Source organism: Aythya fuligula, chromosome 5, assembly GCF_009819795.1.
Source record: "Aythya fuligula isolate bAytFul2 chromosome 5, bAytFul2.pri, whole genome shotgun sequence".
NCBI lineage: Eukaryota > Metazoa > Chordata > Aves > Anseriformes > Anatidae > Aythya > Aythya fuligula.
The window spans coordinates 14,449,141-14,474,495 of record NC_045563.1 but is presented as its reverse complement, the minus strand read 5'-3'; the positions used below and the strand labels follow the sequence as shown (position 1 = coordinate 14,474,495).

The following is a 25,355-nucleotide window of genomic DNA, read 5'->3' as shown; positions in this document are numbered from 1 at the left end:
ATTTCTGTGATTCAAGAGTGAGTCTGTGTGAACTGCTGCTCACCACTGGATGTTGGTAAGCTGACAGATGGCTTGGGAGTAGAAACAGCAGAACTTTGATTCCCAAGGTCCCCGCAGATATAAAGTCCTTTAAATCTTTTATCATAAAACACATGCATATTCTAATTTCTAGTGAATTAAAATGGCATTGATGCATAATTTTTTAACCTCAGGATTAGGTAGAAGAAAAAGCACTGTTGGTAGCTCAACTTTTTTGCTCACTGAAGTAAATAAGCAAGTTTTTTTTTTATTAGTTGAAGTTTTCTTCTGTTCTAATATTAAGCTAAAAAAAATACTTATCTTTGTTTGGTTTTAGATATTTAATTTAGGAAAGAACATTAAAGTATATTTTCTTAAATTTTGCTAGATTATTTTGCATAGATCCCGCTATTACATATAGTTCCCTGGTAAAATCATGGTAAAAGAAAATGGGAATACAGGAATAGACATAGTAGATCCAGACCCGTCATTATCTTGGTGGTATGGTTTGTGGTCTGTGACAGAAGCAGATATCAGGAAATTCTACAAGTACTTCTCAATGTGAAAAGCTAGGTCTTTGGCACATGTCAGAAGTTTCATCTTTTTCAATATCACTATGTGGTTTAATAAATAAATGCTTTACTGTAATATATAGCCACTTATGCAAATATGTTAATACTCCGAACATTTTTCCCCAAAACTAAAAGATCAGGTTAATTTAGAATAAAATACGTTTTAGTTAGCATGTGCCTTTATTCTTGATGGTTTTACATGTGCTGACCAAAGGGAGATTCTACAGTGCTGTTTTTGATACTGATAAAGCACCCCAAGATGCTGTTGGTGATGACTCTCTTTTTGAAATGCCAGTTGCTTAAAAAAAAAAAAAAGCAGTGCTTATGAAGCAAATATCAAGCTGCCATACTTTCAACATCCGCACAGTGCTGCTGTAGGCATTGGGCAGGAATTCCACGTGGCCCAGAAGTGGCCCTGCAGCTGTTCCATGGTGGCATCCTGCTCCTGCATGCCCAGCTGTGCTGTCCAGGGCAGGGAGTGTCCGTCCTGCAGCAGCCGTGCCCTGTTCCAAAGGCAAGGAGCAGGCACCCCAGTTAACTGCAGTGCTTTGTCTCCTAATGCCAGCCTTCTTCTGAGTTTGGACAGTTGGAACTGACCGGGAAGTATAGAGCCTTGTAGTTTTCATGGAGGAATGCAGTTTGACCTGATGAAAAAATAGTCAGATCTGCATTATTTTGCACTGTGCATAATTGCTGTCCCCTGCTTTCCCCAAGGTAGCAAGGCTGTGCACCTGCTTTTTTTCCTTCTACTTTGGGCTCTGATTATAAGGAGAGTTGTCATAACTTTTGGGCTGATTTTATGCTGGATTCACTTTGTTGCAGCAATTCATAAATACCCCCAGTTCTAATCCCCCCCAATGACCACTCACTTTTAATTTGTCTTTTATAATTTTGTGTTTATGGCAGTAAAGAGTAGCCCAGTCTCTGCCTGCCCTCACAAATGACCCATAACATATTATGCCTCCACAGTCTAGTAAAGCACAACTACAGATAAGGGCCTATTTTTAGATGCCTGGGTGATTCCTAGTTGATCCAAAGCAAAGTGGTTAACAGCTTTGAACAATTATTAGCGTTTAACAAAATATGTGCTTCTATAGTAATGTTCTTCAAATTAAGCTATTAAAGCGGGATGGAAATTGGCTTAGTCTTTGACATATCCTCGTAGTATTGATGTCTGAGCGGTACGAAATGAATCAGAGCTTTTATGAAAAAAGAAATGCTTTTTAAACATGTGGACCTTTCAGGTGTCATTGTTCAGGAGTGGATGCAGAGTTTAATAACACTTCATTAAATTGCTGACTGAAAAAGATTGCAATTCTTAAAATATTACCTGAAGAAACTTGTTGGGTTTTGACATATGTTCTGTAATCTCTTCTCTTCTATCTTTTCTAATTAGGCTTCAATTTCAGTTTTGCAAAGTGTGTGTTTGGCATGACTCTGAGCATGAAGTTGGAGAACTTTGTGTTCGGATTCCTTCTGGATTTAGTGTTACGAGATGACAAGTACAGCATAGAGTGGACATCGTTATGTGAACCTTTTTAACTCAGCACATGCATTCATTTATCTCTACGTAGAGTTAATGATATTATGGGAAAACAGCAACATAGTTAACATGAATTTCTGTTTTCTGCTTAAATCATTTCTTCATCCCCAGAAGAATGAAAATATAGCAGATCTTCAGTATTTGCTCTAACTAGAGGAAGATTTTTTTCAGTTTTGGGGCATAATTTTTTGTTAACTTAAAGATAAATATTTTAAGAATTTTTAACACTTGGAGCTTTTCACTGCATTTTAGTAACAATAACATTCTACAAATGTTTATAAATTGAATCAAAATCATATGTAAACTTTGTTCTAATTAAGTTGGAGTGTTAATGGAGTATGCTACACAGGAACAAGCAAATAGGTCAGATAACATTTGTCCAAGATGACTGCAGTAAAAGACTTCAAATGTTTAACCCTTCTCCATGGATATAAGCTATATATCACTAATTTATGGTCCGTAGTGGAGATATGAAGTATATGAAGGTAGTTATGCATGTTCCAAAGTTTCTGTGCATAACTCAGGCGGTCTAATGTTTTTTTTTCAGGTTCATTGCTCAGGTCTAGAGCTTGGTTGCACAAAGAGGGGCCAGAAAATGGTTGTCTTGGCTCCACTGTTGATCGGTGCAACGGTGCTGGAGAATGGGAGATGGAGATGGGCTTGTTAATAGTCTCCAGGCCTAGGACTGGTGCCCAAGCTGGTGTCTGGTCTCATTCTGACTGGTTTTCCTACTCTACCTGTAAACCAATAAATCAGATGCACATTAAAGGCCATGTTCGTCAGTGTGTTTGATCTCTTTGCATTGCTTTGTCAGTGTCAGACAGCAGTAAACCTCTATTCACTGTGGTGCTGTGTGACATTTAACAAGTTTCTGGATCGCTGCATCCGCATTTAAAAGTTACAATTAAAACCATTTAAGATCAATATTATATATCTTGGAAATTTTGCTAATACTGTGTGATTGTATTTCTCTGGTTTTGCTTGACAGTAAATACATACCTTATTTTGTTGTTGCTTTAAAGTGTAGGATATCCCAGAAAGGGGAATTTTCATTGAGAATGAATGAGTTTGGATGTATTTGAGTAACCAGACTAAAATCATAGAATCACAGAATGGTTTGGGTTGGAAGGGACCTTAAAGACTGTCCCTGACCATGGGCAGGGACACCTCCCACAAGACCAGGTTGCTCAAAGCCCCATCCAGCCTGGCCTTGAGCACCTCCAGGGATGGGGCATCCACAGCTTCTCTGGGCAGCCTGTGCCAGTGCCTCTCCACCCTCTGAGTGAAGTAGAAAATAAGCTGCTGAAACTTATCTCAAAATCAGTCATTTAAAATTGTAAGAGTTAAAGTCACCTTTTCTGTGCAAACTTCTGGAAATGTATAGTGAAGGTACTCACCCACCTGCAATTCTTGCAGTATTTCAAAGCTTTGGTGTTTTCAAACCAATTTCTCTGCTGTTTGCTTGTAATGTGTAGCTAACCAGAGCTTTGTCCAAAGAAAAGGGAACCAAAATATGTTACGTTAGCTTAAACACAAGGTAGACACTTAAATCAAAATTACTGTAGTTCTTTAGTTAGAGAGAAATTGTGAAATCCTCTGTAAATTTTACCTTGATCAACTAACCTGTGAAAGGAACAAAATACCTTATGTTCAGTAAGAATTTAACTTTTGGTGAGATTTTTTCCATCCTGTCATTTCAGGTGTTATTTTAGGTTCATTAATGGCTATTACAACTATGGCAATCCAACTTTAATTTGGAAAATCTGAGATAATAATGTTGTTTAATGTTCTTTGCTAAACTATTGCTGCCAGTTATTGGTAATATTTCTATACATTTCAGTTAATTTGCTATTCTTTATTCTCCCTTGTTATGGGAATAGGTTATTTGATACTCTTAATGATAAGCAATTTATAATAAAAATAAGTTTTTAGGGCCAATCTTATATTATAAAAAGAACATAGTATTTAATTTATCAGCAACTGTAGAGTATTTGAGGAAGAATATGCTTTTACAGGGTGAGGGTTTTTTTTTTTTATTTTTTTTGGAGCTTTTAGTAATTATTAGGCACTAACACAGCAGTTTTTAACTAATTTTAAATTGTCTTAAAGGAACCCAGCCAGAATGGACCTCTTTTTACTGAGTTAAAGTTCTACATGCGAGCTGCTAAGCCAGATGAAAGTAAGCAGTCTATTAAAATGTTTTTAATGAACTACAAGCATTTAGGAAAATAGAACCTACAGGTATAATGTCGATCTTAAAGAGAATCTTTTTAGATAATTTTCAAAATTATTTTTAAAGAATTAAGACCATACAGACATATACTCTTAGAGTAATTCAGACATACAGTAAAACTAGGCATTTTGGTAATGTGTTCATTATCTTTGTGTTGATGACATTGTCTAAATTGAAACTTTAGTTGTATCTCTGTCCCTATAAATGATGCATCATTAATTTTCCCGTATAATTGGCATACTAGTTTCCATAAACAAAGCAGCTCACATGTAAGTGATGGGTAGATCACTTTTCTATGTAAATCTTCACCAATGCAAATTCATGAACTTATCTTTATTTGTATTCTCAGTTCGGAAATGGACTAAGTCCCATAAACAGAAATATTTAGGTGTACCGAGATACTGGGGTTCTGGCTTGCATGAAAGAAGTGGAAACAGGTGAATATATCTCTTGTTAGCATATACTGGGATTTATTTAATTCCAGTCACTGTCCCTTTTAACCTAATTTAATTTCTAAAGATGTATTTTCACTTATCTTCGTATTGTTAGTTTTGTTGCAAAAGTTCATGTTCATAACTGACGATGTATAAAGAATAGATGAATAGACACATTTTATCTGTATCCTATTTGTTACTCATTTGTGTCTCATTAAGGATGTACTTTTCATTTGTCTGGAATATTGCTGGGAACAGCAATATTGTGTGTGTGGTAGAAGCTCTCTTCTAATAAAGTTAACTTTTAATTTATATGTCCTCAACTAATATGACTACCTTTAAAATGTTTCCTTTTTCATTCTTCTGGCACTGTGTGTACTTAAGAGTATTTTTAGTCACATATATGAGGGACTTACTACTATCTCTAAATCTATTTGATTTTCCATAGGGAGACTTACTCACAGACTTTATACGTGAGCTAGACTAATTCCTAGTCCCTTGTCAAAATGTGTCTTGAGTTTAGTAATAGTTTTATGATTCTTCTGTGTCACAAAGGGTTTTTGTTACTTGGTGTTGAATGGTATGCCTGTTTATTAAACAGTCCTGGTTTCCTAGCGGACCTTCCTTTCATGGTTACGCTGCAAAGTTTTACTATTTCTCTGGCAGATTATAAGTAGGGCTGGGTTTTTGTCTGGACAGCTTCATGGGTCAGTTGGTATGTATGGCCTAATCTGCCAGAAATATTGTTTCAGTAGGTCCTTAGATTTAATCTTACATAAAAACACTATTGATTCTGAAAGGCAAAAATAAATGTAACAAAATATATTTTTCTAAGTAAACTTGTATTCACAGTTTAATATCTGAAACTCTTTCATATAGGTGCTATGAACTTTTACAGTAATAGAACAGGTTTGGCCATAGTGATGAATGTCAGAACGCTTTTGGCAAGTGAGATTTTTGTTTTTAATAGTAGGCTAAACGAAAAGTTGTAATAGATTTTGAGAAACTAACTCTTTAAGGTAACAATATTAAGTTACATTTCTTAGCTTTATAAACGACAAAGTATTTCTATAAGCAATTGATGCTTGGTTTTACCTAGAATGAATGGCAGTACTTTTTTTTTTTTTTTTGTGGGGGTATGGTATTGCGTAAGCAGGCAGGCATAAGGAACAGTTCCGGTAATGGACAAATTTTCAATTAGCTCATGTAGAAAAGTTAACTGTCAATATAAAACCTTATAAAAAGAGTTTTCTATATAGTTGTTTTCTGTGTACCTGCAGTGTATAGTTTCAGAGAAATGTTTTCTTTCAGTAATTTGTACAGTTAACACATAGATTAAAATACTTTGCTAAGTACAATTCAGTAACTTTGCTAGTTTTTTTCCTTGGATTTAGCTATCGGTTTATGATAATGGATCGATTTGGCAGAGATCTTCAGAAGGTGTTTGAAGAGAATGCAAAGCAATTTCCCCATAAAACTGTACTTCAACTAGGCCTGAGAATAGTAAGTTTAAAATATATATATACCTTTACAATTTGTCTTCCTCATATAACTCTTTCAGTTAAATCCCAATTCTGTGCTGAATATAGGTCCTCTGCTGGGTGGAACTGGGTACTGCATTTATGTAACTGTTCTGTTTTGTTAGCTTGATATTCTGGAATACATCCATGAGCATGAATACGTGCATGGAGACATCAAGGCCTCAAACCTTCTTCTGGGTTACAAGAACCCTAATCAGGTATTTCTGATGCATTTTATTCCTCATGTTTTAAACCTTTTGTTTGACAACACATGGAAGTGCTTTGAACCTGTGAAATCTAGCAGAAGCTCATTTTTAAGAATGTATATAGTAACATTATTTCTGCTTGACATTTATATCTAGTTAATATTCTACAATTTTTTTATGCAATTTGCTGGACAGTTATCAAATTGACTATTTGCCCTAAATAATATTCTAGAGAAGCTCTCAAGATTAAAAAAAATTGACTCTCAAATAGGTATTTGCAGGTGGAAGCTTAAAATTATATAGCACACCACTAAATTATGTTTGCCTGTCTGCATTGTTACTTCATTCCTTTGTTCAAGAAATCCATCAGATAAGTGTTCTGTTACTTGGAAAAAATGGTCTTTAAAGTGTTTATTGTTCCACTTGATTTACGGAAGTCTTTCATTTGTCTGCGTTTTTAACTCTCTTTGCTATTCAAAAAATGTATATTAGAGTTTCAGAATTGTGTATGTATTCTTGCCAAAATGTTTTGGCTCATGAAATAAGTAAAATAATGTCAGTTTTCTTAAAGTAACTGTGGTGTTAATGAGGGGTAATAGTATATAGTAGTCAGTGTGTTCAAATGGGACAGCTGACTTTAAAGAAGGCAGGACAATAAGTGTATTCTTAACTCTGCACATTAAGATATGGTAGGATTTTTTTTTTCTTGCTTTGCAGCTTGCTGGTAATAACTGACAGTTTTGCTATATTTGTCCTCTGCATCGGCAAGAAATGACTTTAAGATCAGACTGGAAAACAACAAAACCTAATACATAGTTTTCAAATCATATGTACTAATCTCAGTGAAGCAAGGATCGTTTAAATTAAAAAAAAAAATATATCAGTTTTTGAGTCTTTTTAAGAACTGAGAATGATTGGGAGTTACATTTATTATTTGCGTATTTTTGTATTTATAGTTCTTTAACCTTGGAATTCTGTGTGGCAATTACTAGGTATACTTGGTGGATTATGGACTTGCTTACCGGTACTGTCCTGAAGGAGTTCACAAAGTATATAAAGAAGATCCTAAAAGGTGTCATGATGGAACTATTGAATATACCAGTATTGATGCACACAAGGGTGTGGGTAAGGATGTAAAACTTTGTTCTCAGCAATAGACATTTGTGCCTCCTTTTTAAAATAAATCCTAAAGATGTTGTTTGTTGCATTAAGTTCGTAAACAACCAGGTTTCCGAATCTGTTTTTTTTTCTCTGTGGACTCTGCTGGCATTTTTCTTCTTCTAAATTTACTAAATTCAATACTCTGTTTTTAATGCAACTTTCTTAAATAGGTTTCCTTAATTTACAAAGACTATTAAGATGTTTAGTGTATTACATCTTATTAACTAGGTAGAAATGGAACAGTACTTATGAGATCTTGATAGACGAACAGGTCCTATTTTCAGGAGTAATAGTTTCTTCTATCAGTGTGAACATTGTTCCTTCACATTTAGCAAAGATACACAATATTATTGTTTATAGATTAATTTTTATGTGATGATTGAACAAAACTTTTGTTATGATATATTAATAATTATGCTTATGGTCACTAAACATCAAAAGGCAAGAAGTAAGAAAATATTGAACATTAAAAAGCAGATCTGTGAATATAAATTGTGGACCTATAGTGAACACCAGTTTTATTTTCTTTATTCTTAAATTTTGTTTTATTAGCATAAAAGTGTGTCTTGCAAAAATGTCAGTTTTTGAAAGTTATTTACTCCAGGAGGAACTGTTGCATATGTACTTAAAACCGAATATAAACAAAGGTGACTTGAATTGCTCGTTTATCCTTTTAAAGTGTAATCTGTGATCAATGTATGTGTTGTTTGTTTTTCTTTTTGGCAAGGTTTAGGAATATGATGTATTTCTATCCTCTGTTAGGTTTTCAGGCCACATAAAATATTTCAGCATTGTGAAGTAATTATTTCAGGAGCTGTGTTTCAGCACTATTACCTTTTTATAGAAAAGGTGAAGTAAAAACTGTTTTGAACAGAAAGTCTATCACTTCAGTAACTTGATCATTTTTTTCCCACAATCTGAGTACTTAAAAAGCTTCCCAAATTGGGAGAACTGCAGCATGTCATTTCCTTGAATAGAAGAAAGAGATTGCTAAAGGACTTGAAAAATGAAGTTATCCTTCCAGTTGTAGGAACACTATTTTTTCCTTCTTTGCTTTCATGCTTTAAATAAATAAAGAACAGATACAGTAGCATTCCATTGCTAGCATTGGCTTTCTATTGTTTTAACACACATACAGATTTTAACTGTAGTTTAACTGTGTTTTTTAGCTACTGTTACGGATATATATTTTTTAACCTCTGTGTATATATTTAGCACCATCGAGACGTGGTGATCTGGAGATCTTGGGTTACTGTATGATTCATTGGCTTAGTGGTCATCTACCATGGGAGGATAATTTGAAAGATCCAAATTTTGTCAGAGACTCAAAAATCAGGTGAGAAACTACTTGTTTTCCTTTTGAAATAAAAAACAAATGAAAATGTCTTGGTGCGGAAATGCTTTGTACTTTCAGTACGTTTCCTTTTGGTCAGCAGGGTATTGTTTTTTATACACCTCAATTTCTCTTCATTGTGTATCATGTGTTCTTGGGGTGTAATTAAACTCTACTTTAATAAAGTTTGTCTAGTAGTATTTCCTGTCTCTGACAGTAACCTAAATCAGGTACTTAGAAATTGTGTCAGAATAGGGCAAGATTTGAAACTTGAAAGAAACAATAGTTTTGTTTTTCAGATGTAGAGATAATATTTCGGATTTGATGGACAAATGCTTTTCTGGGAAAAATAAACCAGGTAAGAGGAGCCATTTTATATTATAATGCTTTGATTAATACCACTTTGTAGTCATTCGTTATTGGTTTTAATGTATTTGTTTCTTAAAAAATAAAAAAAATAAAATCATCAATCATCAATCGGTTTGGTTGCCATCACTGAATTGTAGAAAGCTTTGACAAGTAGAAGCTCTGAAATGCCTCCTTACATTGGATGTTTTGAGCGTGTACAGGGGAAGGCTATTCTACTCTGTATTCGATTAAGAACAAGTGAATAAAGTTGCTGCAAAAGGTGAGGAGTCATCAGATTGTCAACAGCATTTTCTTCCTAGGAGGTGTGTGTCAGGCATTTGTACTCCAATCTGTTGCTGCTTTTAAGTCCTCTACTGAAGTTTGTAACCTTTACTTTTCTCAGCAGTGACAGAATGGCACTGATAACCTTGCTGAGTAGTAGCAGTTTACCCTTCTTTTTGGCTGAAGTTATATGAACTGCAGTGACTGTGCTGCTTCTGACAGTATTACATATTTGCAAGTGTGCAAGTATAAGCTAATTTTTACAACTGAGCTTTAGAAACGTAAAATATAAAGTAATGCAAACTTGAAATCTAGAGTGTTTCTGTTCATCATTGGTGACGTGTTGAGTAGATGTTATTTTAAAAGCTGACTCTACTAGAAATCTCTTTTCTTGGGATTTCAGACTTAAATGTTTAATTATTTCCAGCTACTTCTGGTGGTCAGTAGAGGGTTGCCTCTGTCAAGTGTGACTTGTCTGGTTTTCAGTAGTAAAATTTGTTTCATGTATTTTTATACATGTTTCAGTCTTAAACTGATGAAATTCCTAGATGACATTGAGTTTCCTATTCAACATTTTAAAATGCAGACATAATAAATATCGTAAAAATAAGCATTCATTGGTGAAGATTGGCCTATTACATTGTTTATGACTGTTTTCTTCATTGCAGTAAACGTATAAAAAAAAAAGTGATGCTGTCATCACTGGGTAATGAAGCTTGGTATAATTTTTTAAAATGTGATAAAGTCATAATTATGAGTTTATAAATAACATTTTCAAAAAAATAGCATAAGTAATGCACACATAATTTCTGACTCTTTTGTGGTAAAAGTGAGTGATTAAAATGTTTTCGTCTAGAAATTAATTGGAGATACCATTTCTTTAGATGAACTTGGCAAATACATGGAAAAGGTGAAGCTGTTGAGCTATGAAGAGAAACCTGTTTATCAGCATTTCCGAGAAATACTTCTGCAAGGTCTTAAGTCCATTGGGCAAAAAGATGATGGAGTACTTGACTTTGGCTTGTCCGAAAATGGAGACTTGCAAACAAATCCCAGGCAAAAGGTTTTTACTCTAAATATTTGTCAGCTTTCAATGCTCTTTTTTTTTTTTTTTTTTTTTTTTGAGATAAATGAAGGAGTGGTATTGGAAGTAGGTGTCATAAATGTATGAAGTAGGAAATAAGCAAATAGCAAGGTGTTTATTTAAGTCATACTCATACGCATTATTTCCCTAATTTAACACTAATTGTTATGAAAGGCTAATAAAGATGTATGTTTATAGGTGTACTTTTATAATAGATAATATCTTGGATAATAGAATGTGTATGTGTAGTTGTAATGACATTTGAACAGATGAACATTTCGTTAATGGACTTTTTTTCCTTAAGTTGGTAGAACTCTCCAGATGGGTCAAAATACGTGTAAGGTAAAGTAAATCCAGTTTTCCTTTTCATAGGATGATAGAATGATTTGGGTTGGAAGGGACCTTAAAGATGATCTAGTTCCAAGCCCCCTGCCATGGCAGAGACACCTTCCACTAGACCAGGTTGCTCAAAGCTGACCTTGGAACATTTCAAGATAAGGATGGGGCATCTGCAGGTTCTCTGGTGCTGTTCCACTGTTTCAACACCCCTGTGGTAAAGAATTTCTGCCTTATATCTAATCTAAATCTGTACTCTTTCAGTTTAAAATCATTACCCCATGTCATATCACTACATGCCGTTATAAAAAGGCTCTCTCCATCTTTCTTGTAAGCCCCCTTTAAATACTGGGAGGCAGTGGCCTCCCTGGTGCCTTCTCTTCTCCAGGATGAACATCCCCAGCTCGCTCAGCCTCTCTTCATAGCAGAGGTGCTCCAGCCCTCTAATCGTCCTCATGGCGCTCCTATGGACCAGCTCCAACAGGTCCATGTCCTTTCTGTGCTGGGAGCCCCAGACCTGGAGGCAGTGCTCCAGATGGGGTCTCACAAGAGCAGAGCAGAGGGGGAGAATTGCCTCCCTCGACCTGGTGGCCATGCTGCTTTTGATGCAGCCCAGGATATGGTTGGCTTTCTGGGATGCAAGTGCATGTTGCTGGCTAATGCCCAGTTTTTCGTCCACCAGTACCCCCAAGTTCTCTGCAGGGCTCCTCTCAGTGCATTCATCCCTCAATTCCAAACATCAATACAGACTGCCCCAGCCCAGGTGCAGGACCTTACACTTGTCTTTGTTGAACTTCATGATATTAGCTTCCTTTCCAAGACTAGTTCAAAGTTTAGTTTTAAATATACGTCTTTATGCTATGTATTTGATTCTGGAGTGTACATACTGTATTCACAGTGACCTAATACGTTATTTATGAACCCTAATTATGGTGGTAGACTGGGGGTATTTTATTCCTTGTATTTAAGAAGCCTTTAACTCTAGATTTGGACTTACATTTGAATACAGCCTAAGAACTTTTTATGTTTTAGGAAAATAGTATGCTAAAACAGTTTATAATAAGAATAAAAAATGGGCAAGCAGTTGAACAATAAATATTATTCCTGTACTTCAGCCTGCATTTATTACTTGTGCATTTGCATTTGTTAATAACAGGTGGGCAGTTTATTGGTTCCTCTAGCATGAACCAGGGAACTGAGAATTACAATACAGGATAATATTAAAAGAATTCTGCTTGCTTGCTGACATCGGAAAAAAAGTTGTAGGCTCTTAAAGTCTTCTAAGGATATATCTATCTCCAGCCTTCCTTGCTTCATTTTGCCCAGTAAATAGTACTTTAGCTAAAACTCTCTGGCCCTGGTCTTTATAGTAGTATTTTCTGCCAAATCGAGTGTAAAGATCTGTCCAAAAAGAGAGTTTATTAGCGTAAATTCTTCTGTTCCCCCTGTGGATCGACATGGCTTGAGACCTGTGTTTTGGAAAAAAATAAATAAATCTGTTTGTAATGGTTGGCTGGCTTCTTTGCTGAGTAAGTTGGCCTGCTGCAGAGCCAGCAGCTGTGACCTTTAATGTCCTTGTCCAGCAGAGATGGCTGGTGCACATTTCCAGTGGAATAGAACTTCAAAAATCTTATTTACATAGCCAATATCAGTCAAGACCATTCTCAAAGGGTGTGATAATACTTGTGTGTAGGTTCTTATGTGCTAGCATCAATTAATGTTTTTACACTTGCGCCCTTTCCCCCCTCTCTCCCTCAAGAAGCACATGCATGGTCAACTTACTCAGTCATCATAAATACGTTCAAGCACTGAAGTAAAACAAAGGGTGTTGCTGTCCTTTTTGAAAAAGGGTACTCAGCTTAACGATTAATATTGCAGTGCACTTTGTACTAGCTATTTCATGGCAGCTACTGCTAGGTTGTCTAGATGGAATAAGATTGTTTGCTTGAAGGCAGGTTAACATGTAAGATAGTCTGCTTGCTTTTGACAAAATACCAGGTCAAAGGACTCTTGTTTCTACGCTGGATTTTCTAGCCCTTGTAACTGTGATGGTAGGCCAATAGATTGCATTGGTTATCCTTCCAAGGCTGTATCTTGCACCTCCCTTCAAGCTTGAATAGTAAGAGAGTCTTCAGCGGGATGTCTCCCTTCCCAGAACGTATGTTTGGGACCTGATGTTCTTAGCTACGTTTCTGTCAGGGTATCTTCCAGAGGGTATCATGCATTAATGAGAGGCCAGGAGAACTGGAAGACAAGATCTGCCAGTTGAGAGAGAGCTGGACAACAGAACTGCTGAACATTTAGATATGCAGAGGAAGAATGGAATAACATGTATGTATTTTCAATTAGCATATTATTTTGAGCAGTGACAAGAAGCTTAACTTGACAACTGCTTGAAAGATGTGTTCTCTCAAAGTTCCAAATTTTATCAGAACAAAATGCTTTCTGTAAAGGTAATATATCAGTGATCAGTAGCATCTTGCTTCTGAAAGCCAGTATATTCTACCACATGTTAAATTTCTTTTGGCATGCTTGATGTTTAATTTGGAAAAGAAAAATGGAGCCTGGCATCCTCCTTTAAGAAGACGTTAACCTCTAGTGTACAGTATTTGACGCATTTTGGTAGTACTGATTTTTCAGTTCTGGCAGGACTTAAGACACCTACTCTTCAATTCCTTTGGGGCGATCTTCCATAATACTGTCTAAAAAGCATTATTTCATGTCTTGAAGTTATGCTATTTCATAACTAGAAGAGAACTTTTGCCTTCTGTCTAAATTGTTACAACATAGGGTTCTCTTGTGCAGTCAGCTTGTATGGCTAATTGAGCCACGATGTGCACTAAAGGTTGCGTATAATCATGGTTGGTCTGGAATCTCAGACATTCTCCAGTACATGGATATCTGGCTAAAACTCACAGATGCCTTCTATATTAAAAGTTAGCATTTTATTTTCTGTATCATGACTCAAGTTTCCCCAGATGTATAAGTAAATGAAACACAGTTCACAGTTGTGCTGGAGTTTTTTTTTAATTTCTGTAAAATACATGCATGTTGGTTCATGTGTGTGGTATTTTATAATAGTTCTAGCTGAGCAAGAAACTAACAATAACATGTGTTGAAGGAGGTATCTGGAACTCTTGACTAAATTATTTAGGGTAAGAACCACATCTTATTTTTGTTTAGTGCTTAAGAGTTGCTGGGAAATACTGGGAGACAACTCTATTGTAAAATATGTTTTTTAGTGATTTGTAGTTCCATCTAACGTTCAGCCTCAGATGCGCAGGTGTTGCTTTTGTCAGATGAATGCTGTCTGATTTCTATTGCTATGTAATTCACCTGCATCAAGATTAAGAAACCATTTTTATTAAATAAGCTTGGAAACAAGATAAATGTATTTTGCTTTTGTGTAGCATGTATTGGATATCTGTTTTTCTGATGAGCGTTTAAAATGTTTTCTAGTACAATTGGGAGGAATGCATTATCTCTCGTATAAAAGCAGTACTGCGCTGAAATAGTCCTCCTTAATTTTGGTCAGAATGAACAAAAGTGTCTGTGTTTATTCCTGCCTAATGCATCACAAATCTGCTGACATGCTAACCTTGGAGTCTTGGCTGGCGGTAATCAGGCCTGTGCACCGGCAGGAAAGATGTACCTAATGCACTCCATCAGTGCAGTTTGCATATGGAAGTTCTCACAGGGGAGCTGCCCTGTGCCAGCTGAGGGTTACCTGCCCACTGCAGTTATTGTATGTAATTATCGAACCAATCTGTTCAGCCCAGCAGGGTTTAGATGGTAATCATGAAGCAACACTTTGGAAAGGAAAGATGTAATGCACTCTCCCCTTCTCTCATGAGCCACGTGAAGTTGTAACCACTTTTAAAGCTGTATTAGTAAAGCTATAGTCTTACACAATTCAGGAAGAGGTAAACTCTTCTAGTGTTTAAAATGGTCAGCTATGTCTCTGATATGATACGGATATGTGTCAACTCATCCTTTGCAAAAATTATGTGGCTTTGGAAAAAAAAATCTCCAGCCTTAAGAATAGTTTGTACTAGTAAGATTTAATTATAATACACAGATAAAACCTTTAAACGCATAGAACTATTAAGATAATGTACCTTGAATAGGGTTCAGCTTTCCCAAGTGCTTCTCTTTGGAACAGAACCCGTAGCTGCTATTAGACAAAAATAATAACGTACCGTCAGTGGGTGTTAGGTACTTCTAAGCTGTGCAAAGAAAGCCTTTGGAAGCCAGGATCCAGATAAACATGAATTTAATGAGGTGTAATTGCTAAAGAAAAAGCAATTAACATCAACTTTGCTTAAAATGTTTTTCTTTGTTCTTTAAGATTATTCAGATTGATTCCTTTGTAACCAGTTACACAATGTAAATAAAAATAGGTTTTGATCATAAAAAGTTGTGTTTTTATACATTAAAATTTCAATTCCTAATGTCATCTGTCGATAGGGGAACTGAACTTCTAAATTTTCTGTTGCCTAGTACTAGTATTCTTGTATTAATATATGAATAAATTTTCTCTACAATTGGAGACCTGATATATTATATGTGGGAATAATGGTTAAAATTACAGAATACCATGTGAGGATATTTTCTATTTTGTGTGGTCTTCCCTTGTCTTGAGTTCAATTGCCATTTGTTTTACAGAAAAAAAGAAAGGCAGCAGTTGCAACCAATGAGAGCAGTGAAGCAGAAGTGGAAGATGCAGGAAGTCCAGCAAAAAAGAAGCCTACTTCTTCTAGTAAGTCAGAAGATCATTCTTACAGGCACATATACTGTTGTGGTAGGTTAACCTTGGCTAAGGGCCAAGCTCACACCCGCCATTCACTCCCCACATCAGTGAGACAGAGGGAGAAAAGAGGTTGAAAAAGCTCTTGGGTTGATACAAAACGGGGAGATTCCTTATCAGTTACTCTTGCAGGCAAGACAGACTCAACTTGGAAAAATAGTTTTAATTTATTACCAATTAAAGTAAATTTTGGTAGTGAGAAAGACAAACATTAAAACATCTTGTCTTCCTGCCCTTCCCAGCTCTGCTTCTTCACTCTAGACATTTCTATTCCACTCCCTGGAATACGGAGGGCATGGAGTGTGTGTTATGGTCAGTACACAGCACTTTGTCTGCGACTTCTTCCTCACGCTTTTTCCCTGCTCATATGTGGGTGCTCTCTCATGGGCTGCAGTGCTTCAGGAAATATCCATTATGGTGAAGTAGCCTAAAAATAATAAAGTAGTGGCGTTAGACTCTACCTTAAAACAAATCTTGTTTAAAAAATATTGATGGAGGAGTATAGCAGGATGGGAAAATGTAACATTACAAAGACAGTAATATTGGTAAGTTATGAATTTGCTCTAGTATATTTACTCAGTGTGGTACAAAGTACAAGTAATTAAGCTAGTATTATTCCAGAAGGTAACACTGATCTGTTCATTTTCAGCTGTTTACATTACAGAATTCTGATCATTAAAATCAGTGGTTATTTCTCTAACTTGAATGCCTTTTGAATTGTTGATCTCAATTTATTATGAATTTTCTAGTCAGTCAGTGGCTAAAATAACATTAGCCAGATTATACTTTCTTTGAAGGAAATACAGTTATTTAACATGGTGCTGACTTTTATTCTTGGTTTTAGCAGATTTTCTCGAAGGCCCTGTAACAAAATATTTAAAAATACAGCTGACTACATACTAGTTATGTTTTGATGCACATGAACAGAATATACTTCCACTTTATATTATATTATATATTACACTTTTTATTCCTCTGGGATTGTGGATTGAGATTTTCAAAGACTGAAATGAAAAAGAGCTTCAGGAGTTACAATCTAGGTGTTAGCATCAGCTTTTTAGAAACGTTAAGATTTTTTTTTTAACTAAAGGTATTTGGGAAGTTACATGTATTTTCAGCATCCAGTGGTTAAAACCAGTGATGAACACGAATTTACATTTAAACATTCTTTTGCTAACTCAATAGATTTACAAGTGAAATGGTACTAATTTTGCCTTTTTCTAGTACTTACCTTAATGAATGCCAAGCAGGGGTGGGGAGGGCTTACCAAATTATTTTAGATAGAGTGATGCATGTACTTCTTCATCTCATTGTTTTCAAATTTGGAATTAAAAACTTTACCACTTACAACATGATCATAAATCTGTGTTGAAGGAAAAGGCAACTCTTTCATAATTTGATTCTGGTGCTTTTGATAAATTGGAAATAGCTGATTACAGAAATATTTAGAACTGTAGTTCCAAATCTGACTGGTTTTATGTTCCCGTGGACTTTCCTTCTACTTTATGTGGTAAGTCCTGTGACTAAAAAAAAAAAATCCTAGTTTACTGTCCATTAAAAAGGATAATTTTCCCGATGCATCTTAATTGTAGAAATTAAAGTTTAGTCATACAAGAACGTTTACAATTTTTTGAAATGCTATTTCATTATAGATATGTCTGGATAGGGTTTACTCTTGAGGTGTTCAAATAACATCTCATGAGTATTTGGACTTACATGGCAAGAAGATTGATGCAGACTCTTGCTGTTTGGCTAATTGGCGTTAACTGCATCTGATTACTCAGTTTGTCCAATCCAGTCCAAAAGATTAGTTGGCCCCAAAAGACCCTGATCCAGCTGTGCAGCAGTCTGAGCACACCATGGTGCTCAGTTGTCTGTAGGGACTCTGCCAGTACAAAAGTCTGTTACTGCTGAGATTAAGGAGACCCAGACTTGGTAGAGGAGAAAGAAAGAGCAGAACTAAGAAAGGACAAGCAGGCTTGTCCCGTGAAAGGTAACCTTACAGGATAATATGGATGATGTTGAAATAGTCAATCTCTTTCCACCAAGCAAAATACAATCAAAAGATATCATTACTATTTGAAAGGTTTTTTTTACACTTCATTATAGTTCCATTTTCAGTATTAGCCTCCTTCATGTAAAATATGCAAATTTGTAAGTGATGATGCTGTTAAAGCAAAATACCAAGTTTTGGCATACACTGTACATATCCACCAACGCTTCTGCAGGGCTGTACTGCATAATATTAATAGTTCTAGTATGCTTTTTAAAGTCAATGTATGGAATAGGCAGCTACTATAAGGAACTTTTGTGAAAATAGCATAAATACTGCAAAAATAATAGTTTTCTGAGAATTTGTAAACAGTCCTATGTTCAAAGCTACCACCACTGGGAGTTTTCTTTAATCTTGGGGTCGATGAAGATTGGGTTGTATCAAACAGAATTTTTTATATGAGCTTTTTTCTTTCGTGATTTTTAAAAACATTTTTGGTTTTTATTAATTGGAATAATATAGAGGTAATATAGAGTGAAGTTCTAACATAAACGTGACATATAAAGTCCTGCATTTTTTAATGGGATTTTTTAATAGGTAATACTGCTAGGGGTAGGAACTGTGTGTGTCTGTATTGCTGTACAGCAAGCATCTAACATGGTAAGGCCTTAACAGAGGTCGTTTGGTTACTCTTGCAGTATAAAAAAATATAACCATGTGAACAGCTCTATGTGAAAACAGTTACACTCATGGATTGGTTAGAAGGCATTCAAAAGTAGAGGTTTAATAGCATTTCTCAATTAATAGGTACTTAGCATTATGCTTATTTACATTGTGTGGCTTTGCATAAATCAGTCTCTGGGGTTTTTGTCCTAGAAATCTTTTCTTTCGTGATTCAAGCAAGATTTATTACTTAATGTTGGATTAAATCTATACTCAGGTTCATTTTTGTATTTACAAAATTATTGATCTTGTTCTCAAACCTTAGGAGAAAGCAAATCGTAGGGGGGTTTTGAGCTTTTTTGTGGTACTACTTGTTCCTCATCTTTGTAGCCTACACCCATGCATATGTTATAGGTCAATTCTTGCCTCTTAATTTTATGTCTTTGTGTAAACATTTTCAGAAAAAAAAAAACAAAAAACAAAAAACAGTACTTTACAATAGCTATAATAATTATAACTATTATAAGTCTGTTATTCTTTTGTTGTTTCACTTATATTATCCTGCTCATGATGATAAGTGCCAAATTTAATTTTTTATACGTAAAATATGGGAATGCTCCTGTTTATATCTGTGTCTACTTGGAAGACAGTTTTCTATTTAGCGTTCATCAATGTTTTAAGCATTTTTCTGTGCATTTTTTTCTGAGTACTTTTAAGACCCGAACACCTTTAAAATATAAGTACATTAAAGTTGCATGTCATGGAACGCCTTTCTTTCATTTGTTGCTAATGAAATGTAACATTTTAAGTGAATTAAAAAAAAAAAGTAAGGAAAACTTTCCATGGAGTAAGTTTTTGTATAATCACTTCACTTGTTTTGTGTAATCACTTTTGCATAGCTTCATCATTTAAGAATAAAAGTGATGTCTATTTTTCTTGTTTTTCTGTGAACTGAAGATACACTGCAGTATTCCGACCAAGTACTGCAATTCAAACTCAGATATAAAATTTGAAATACAATTTTTTCTCCAGAAAATAAAAAATTTATTTGTAGTGTAGTGACCCAGAATTTTACAGAGGATTATAACCTTTTTTTTAAGATTTAAGTAATACTAAAACTTATTTCATCTTGCAAATTGCTGTGTGATGGAGAGAAGGGCTATTTTTACATACACGCTGCGTGTGATTACTGATTTATGTGTATAGGTACAACTGTTTTAATACCTCTTCAGTAAAGCTGTTTTTACAAATAGAAGTAAATCAGTCTTTCAGTTTTATCTAGAACAACTTTGTATTACATTTTTAACAGAACATTCGTAGATTCAATGTTATCTTGAGGAAATATGCAAGTAGAAAGCCATAGAATAATATGTTCTTGTGTCCTGATGTCTTCCCATTTTTTCCAACAGAAGTGTATTGGCTTTATTTGTTATAGGAAACATCTATTGGGAAATAGGACTCAGGACAGTACCAAAAGCCAAACACATCCCACAACTGTACAAACTTTATTTCTCTTCCCCCACCCTGCAATCATATATTTCCTGGAATTCAAGTCATATTTCCATTCTTCTGGTCTCTGCTCCTTTTTCTGACTCAAATTTCAGATTTTTTTTTTTGTAGAGGAAAGAACTGCTGAGAAGAGGGAACAAACCAAGTAACCAAAACTGCTACCTGTTGCCCTTGCAGTCTCTTCAGCAGTCTTCTAAATACCGGAAAATTATTGTTTGAGAAGTGTTATGCTACAGGGCTTCATCAGCTATGCAGTGTTCCCTGGATAAGCTGGGAAAAGGCCTGCCAGAACTATATACTCATCTTTACCTTTTTTTCTTCTTGAAGGAGGGAAAAAAAAAAAAAAGAAACCTTACTGTATTTGATCAATGCGCTCAACTGCTTGTGCTTCTTTTCTTTTGAGGTCAAAAAGTGATAGCTATATTGTTTAATTATGATTGTGGCAAGTGTAGTTTAAGAACTTGTACAGACTATAATTGCTGGCACCTTCCAACCATTCTACAGAGCCTTTGCATGTACTCAGTCTTTGGAAGGTGTAAATTCAGCATATGCAAGTGATGCAGTTGCTCACCTGCAGCATTCTTTCTGCTAGATATTTTTTTTCATTTACCTGATATTTGCTTCAAGTCTAAAATCTGTATGTTGTGCTGTTTTAAAATATTCTAGGCTATGATATGTGATCTAGCAGTCACCTGTGACACCTACATCATACTTGATTTCATCTGCTTAGTAGTGGTGTTTTCATGCTCAGAATCTCTCACTGTCCATTTTCATCAAAGCTGACAATTAAGTGGGAAGCTTGGGACTATCTCTGCTTGTTTTTACCAAAGAAACCTTTGTCATTTATAGAAAATTTTCTTTTTTTTTTTTTTTTTTTTTTGATTCAAGTACACTTTTATGTCTTTTTCTGCAAGTGGAATGAGAAGGGTGTGCAATAGAATTGGAAAACAAGATGAGAAGGGACATGAAAAAGTGGTGGACTCCATACACCAGCTTAAGGACAGGATTTTCTGCCTACACTTTTGTTAATCTTGATACATAGCAAATTTTCCTTTTAAAACCTCCATGATGAATATTCTAAAACATGTCTGGTCAGTGCCTCTTCTAATACTTAACTATCCTTGTTACTGAAAAGGGCTTGATAAGATGAAATGTTTTCTTTTGATACTTTTAGTAGTTACGTTGAATTGTGCTTATTTTTTGCAGCAACCTTTGTTGCAGATTTGATGAGTACGAAAAGCTGCACCATCACATCTCCCCTTTTTTTCCCCTTTCTACAGATAAGCTAAATAAATTCAATTCTTTTTATTTTTTTTTTCTGGGGAGCTAGAAATAATGATCACCACTCCAGTTTTTTTTTTCCTCATTTTGCCCTTCAAGAAAGCTGAAAAATGAGAAGTGCCGAAAACTACATAGAGTGCTGCTGTTTTTTTTTTTGTAGTATTGCTTTATAATACTGTTTACATGGAGAGGATCAGATACCATAGTCAAGTTGTCTAATAATTCCTCTAGAGCCTGTGGGACTCTATACCACTGCTGAACTTTGTTACAGTCTCAAAACAAGCTGTGCAGTGACACCATCTGGTTTATTTTTGCCTATATTAATTCTTCCTCATTTAAATTGCTTTCTGAACGTAATTCAGTTTAATCTGCTTTGTAAAAACCCTCTCCCTTGCTTGTAGTAGCTTTGTTTGCACCCTCATTTGGTGCTGCCCACACAGGACTTGCTGTTTTCAGAAACAGAACTGATGTTTCTTCTACAGGAAAAATTTGTGGGAAAGGGGCAATATATGTTAATGGGCTAACTAATTTTGAAAAAAGCAGTTGAGGTTGTTGGTATAGACCTTCAGTTCTGAAATAGCTGCAAAATTTATACCTAAATGTGTTGACAGCAGTGGTTTTTGTTTAACGTAAGTTAATCAGATACTTAAAGATAGTATTTCTGCTGTGTAAGCTTGAAATTATGAATAAAGGGCCATGACAAGTATTTTTTTTTTTCCTTTTTGGTATGATCCAATTGGAGATTCTCTATGAGTGTGTTTATTTAGAAAAGCTTTGAAAAGAACTCATTAATGATGAAGGCAAATTTGGAGGCAGGGTGGCTGTCTTTTTGGTGTTCCAGCACGGGCAATTAGAAATGGGTAAGCTCTTTCTGAATGAGGAATTAGTAACCTTCATTTGCTTGGATTGTTCTCGACTACATGAAATACTACATTCCTGAAATACAAATATGAAAACTAGATAATACATTCTTTTTCTTCTGTAAATAAACACCCCATAGTGTTTTCCTTTCTAAGGTCATTGTTTTCATAGACAGTCTTCCTGATATTAGAGCATGAATTTCACCTGCCTTTGCTGCATAAGGTTATGTGATTTATAATCTGATGAAAACAAAATCAGTTACCTCAGACGAAACTAGGGAAGAGTAAGTTTTTTTTTTTTTTTTTTTTTTTTTTAAGGAGAAAACTTTGGTTATTCTCTACTTTCTTTTGAAATACAAAAATTCTAGGGAAAAATCTTAGGATGGAGAATGGAAAACCAGTACGGTTGACAGGATAACTGAACATACCGGCCACTATAAGGACTCAATTTAAAAGCTCACAAGAGAAGTGTGTTGCTAGAATTCACAACTATACTTGCTGAAACATTGTGTGACTTGAGTTTAAATATAAACTAATACTTAAAGGTATTGTGCATGTCATCTGGGAGCAGGAATGATTTACATAGTTAAGCTGCCACTTTAATTTGATACCTGTTTGTATAGCTTTTTGGCTACCAGAACTTCTAAGGGTACCAGAATGGATCAGATTTTTATATAGCAGTTGATGTTGGGGGGGTGTCTGGTGTTTTGCCAGAATAGATCTTTCATTGATAAAGCTGCTCTTCTCAATAAGAAATCATCCCTAGAGCTGTCGGTTATTTTGTGATTTATTAATCAAAGATGCATTGTCTGACAAAATCTATTTGTAGTTTTATGTTGAATGCAGCAAATGATTTTGGACAAAAAATACTTCTTCATTCTCCGTTTCATTTTCAAGAATGGGAAAATTCTTCAGAGTTGATCTTGGCATTTTCAATTTCCAAACAACATTTTAAGAGCAAATTAAGTTATGTAAAATAGAACAAACATGAAAGCAAAATAGGCAATAATTCTTTGCTTTTCTTGGTGTGGTTTTGGTTTTGGGTGGACTGGAGACTATTTTGGTTTGTTGAGCATTGTTCTTTGCTTCCTTCTTTCTTCCAAATTTACTCATTGAGCTTGAATGATCAGTGACTCATACTGCTCAAAGGCTGTTGTTGTCTTATGCAAGAAGCTTTTTTCTAAAGGACTTCCATGAAACTCAATCTTACATCATTTCTGTGTCAGTAACACAGATCAGGAAGTTGACAGGAACTTTAGGGTTATATATAGGCTAACAGGGAGAAATTTAGATAGGCATATTGACTTCAAGGAGGAAATTGGGATTAAAAAATAATCATGAGAATACCATGAATAGAAGATGAAAAACATGTAATTGCTACTGTGTATCTGAAAATGGTAGCAAGTTTTATTATATATATATATATTTATATATATATATATATATATATATATTTATATCTTATTTTCACAAAAGTGACAGGATGAATGTGATTCATGTAAATGAGCTGCATTTTTTTCCCCTTTATTTTGAGTGTGGTCTTAAACAACCTGCCTGCCAGGTTTACTAAGGCTCTGTTCATTTCAAAGCTATTTAGATGGCTATGTTCATTATGGTTTTTAATAAAATGTTGTCAAATAATAGCTTTGAATCTGAAGGTTAAGTTGCACTGATATAACAATGATGCCAAACAAAAGTCTTTCTTCTACCTTTGTGCCTTCTACCAACTCTTTCATAAGCTTGGTTCAGAATGGTCTAGGCAGCTGCAACTTATTAAATAAGCCATCAGACCAACAAGTTAAGTTCTTTACAAGGTTACAGAGCTGGATCAACTTAGCACAAGGTTCAGAGGGCACCAGAAATGACTCAACAGTGGGAGGGATCACAGAACAGGATTTTGGCATACAGGGAGGAAGGACGAGTTTACAAGTGGAAGAGGACCTGACTCTATTTTTTGGTGGAGGTGAGCTGTTAAATTGGCTCAGCAGTATGTAACTGTGGTTTGAGAAACTGAAGTGCATAATGTGTTTTTTTCAGTACAATATTGGTGCACAGAAATTGTGGTAAATTCCTCTGATTTTTCCCTCATGTAAATCAAAACTAAATGGATAATTGGAGTTGGTCTATCCTCTTAAAATATTGCAAAGAATCTTCTTGTAATCCATTTCTATTATTTTACAGAAAATGTTGTCTTTTTTTGATTGAATTGCAGAAGCAGTAGCTACCAGAACACGGCAGATGACCTCACCAAAAGCCAAGAAAGGCACAGCAACCAGGAAGAGAGTTCAGAAGTAAATAATAAATGGAGCAAAAAAATATGTTGCTCTTCAGCTCATCTCTGTTTTTTTTTTTTTTTTTCTTTTAGTTACTGCAGCACTGGAATCTATTACTTTCCTTTTTACATGATCACTCCTGTAAAAAAGCAAAAAACACCCTTGGACTGCTGTTTGTACCTGTTTTTTAAGAATAAATGTTTTATTAAAATATTTGAATAATTTACGTATACTTTAGTACTGATGCAAAATTTTGCCAACTTTAAAGTGAGGATGCATTTTTATTCTTTAAGACATGAATTTGTGTATATAAAAGCAAACTAAAAGAAAGTTGTTTTTTCTGCTTTATAATGTAGAAATGAAGCATCAATGTAGTTTTGTTATGGGGACTTTTTAAGGAACCGTAGTGTATCTGATTTCTTTAAATTTTGATTAAATTCAAAACAGGTCACTTTAGATGTACATTCAGATGATAACAGGAGTCTGAAATGATAGAGACATCTTTTAAATACTTCTCAAGTGTTTCAACCAAGAGAATACAAGAAAAATCACCTTTCCTTTCTAGTTTGTTACAAAATATTTAAATAATTTTTCGTAGGACAGGTACTGAATATTTTGTTTTTGCATGGTGTTTGTATTATTTTCACATTATTCCCATTATCCAGAGTTTCTCTGGAAAGAAAAAAGAGACCAGAACTTCAGACATAAGGCCCAGGGCATTAAAAATAAAAAGAAAAAAAAAAAAAAAGAAAAAAACATGCCCCTCCTCAACCCATTCCTCAGGTTTTTGTTTTATACCAGTAAAGAGGCATTATAAATGTGAAGAATAACTTTGTAAGCTATCTCGTTCTATTGAAAGCCTGACTTACTTATGCTTCTCATAAGAAAATAATGCTTTA

General features: G+C 35.0%; 1 protein-coding gene across 4 annotated transcripts in view; it reads left to right on the top strand.

The window, feature by feature from the left end:
* Positions 1-25,044, top strand: part of VRK1 (VRK serine/threonine kinase 1) — a 50,915-nt gene extending 25,871 nt beyond the window's left edge. For 3 of the 4 annotated variants that reach the window (XM_032188985.1, XM_032188983.1, XM_032188984.1), the window contains exons 4-13: positions 4,243-4,312; positions 4,716-4,803; positions 6,195-6,303; positions 6,446-6,538; positions 7,519-7,651; positions 8,903-9,023; positions 9,320-9,378; positions 10,535-10,713; positions 15,736-15,829; positions 24,396-25,044. In XM_032188985.1, the coding sequence (XP_032044876.1) occupies positions 4,243-4,312; positions 4,716-4,803; positions 6,195-6,303; positions 6,446-6,538; positions 7,519-7,651; positions 8,903-9,023; positions 9,320-9,378; positions 10,535-10,713; positions 15,736-15,829; positions 24,396-24,478 (1,029 nt within the window). In that variant the 3' untranslated portion in view covers positions 24,479-25,044. The remainder of the gene's footprint in view (positions 1-4,242; positions 4,313-4,715; positions 4,804-6,194; positions 6,304-6,445; positions 6,539-7,518; positions 7,652-8,902; positions 9,024-9,319; positions 9,379-10,534; positions 10,714-15,735; positions 15,830-24,395) is intronic. The other variant, XM_032188986.1, reaches the window with a different exon arrangement.
* Positions 25,045-25,355: the final 311 nt, after the last annotated feature.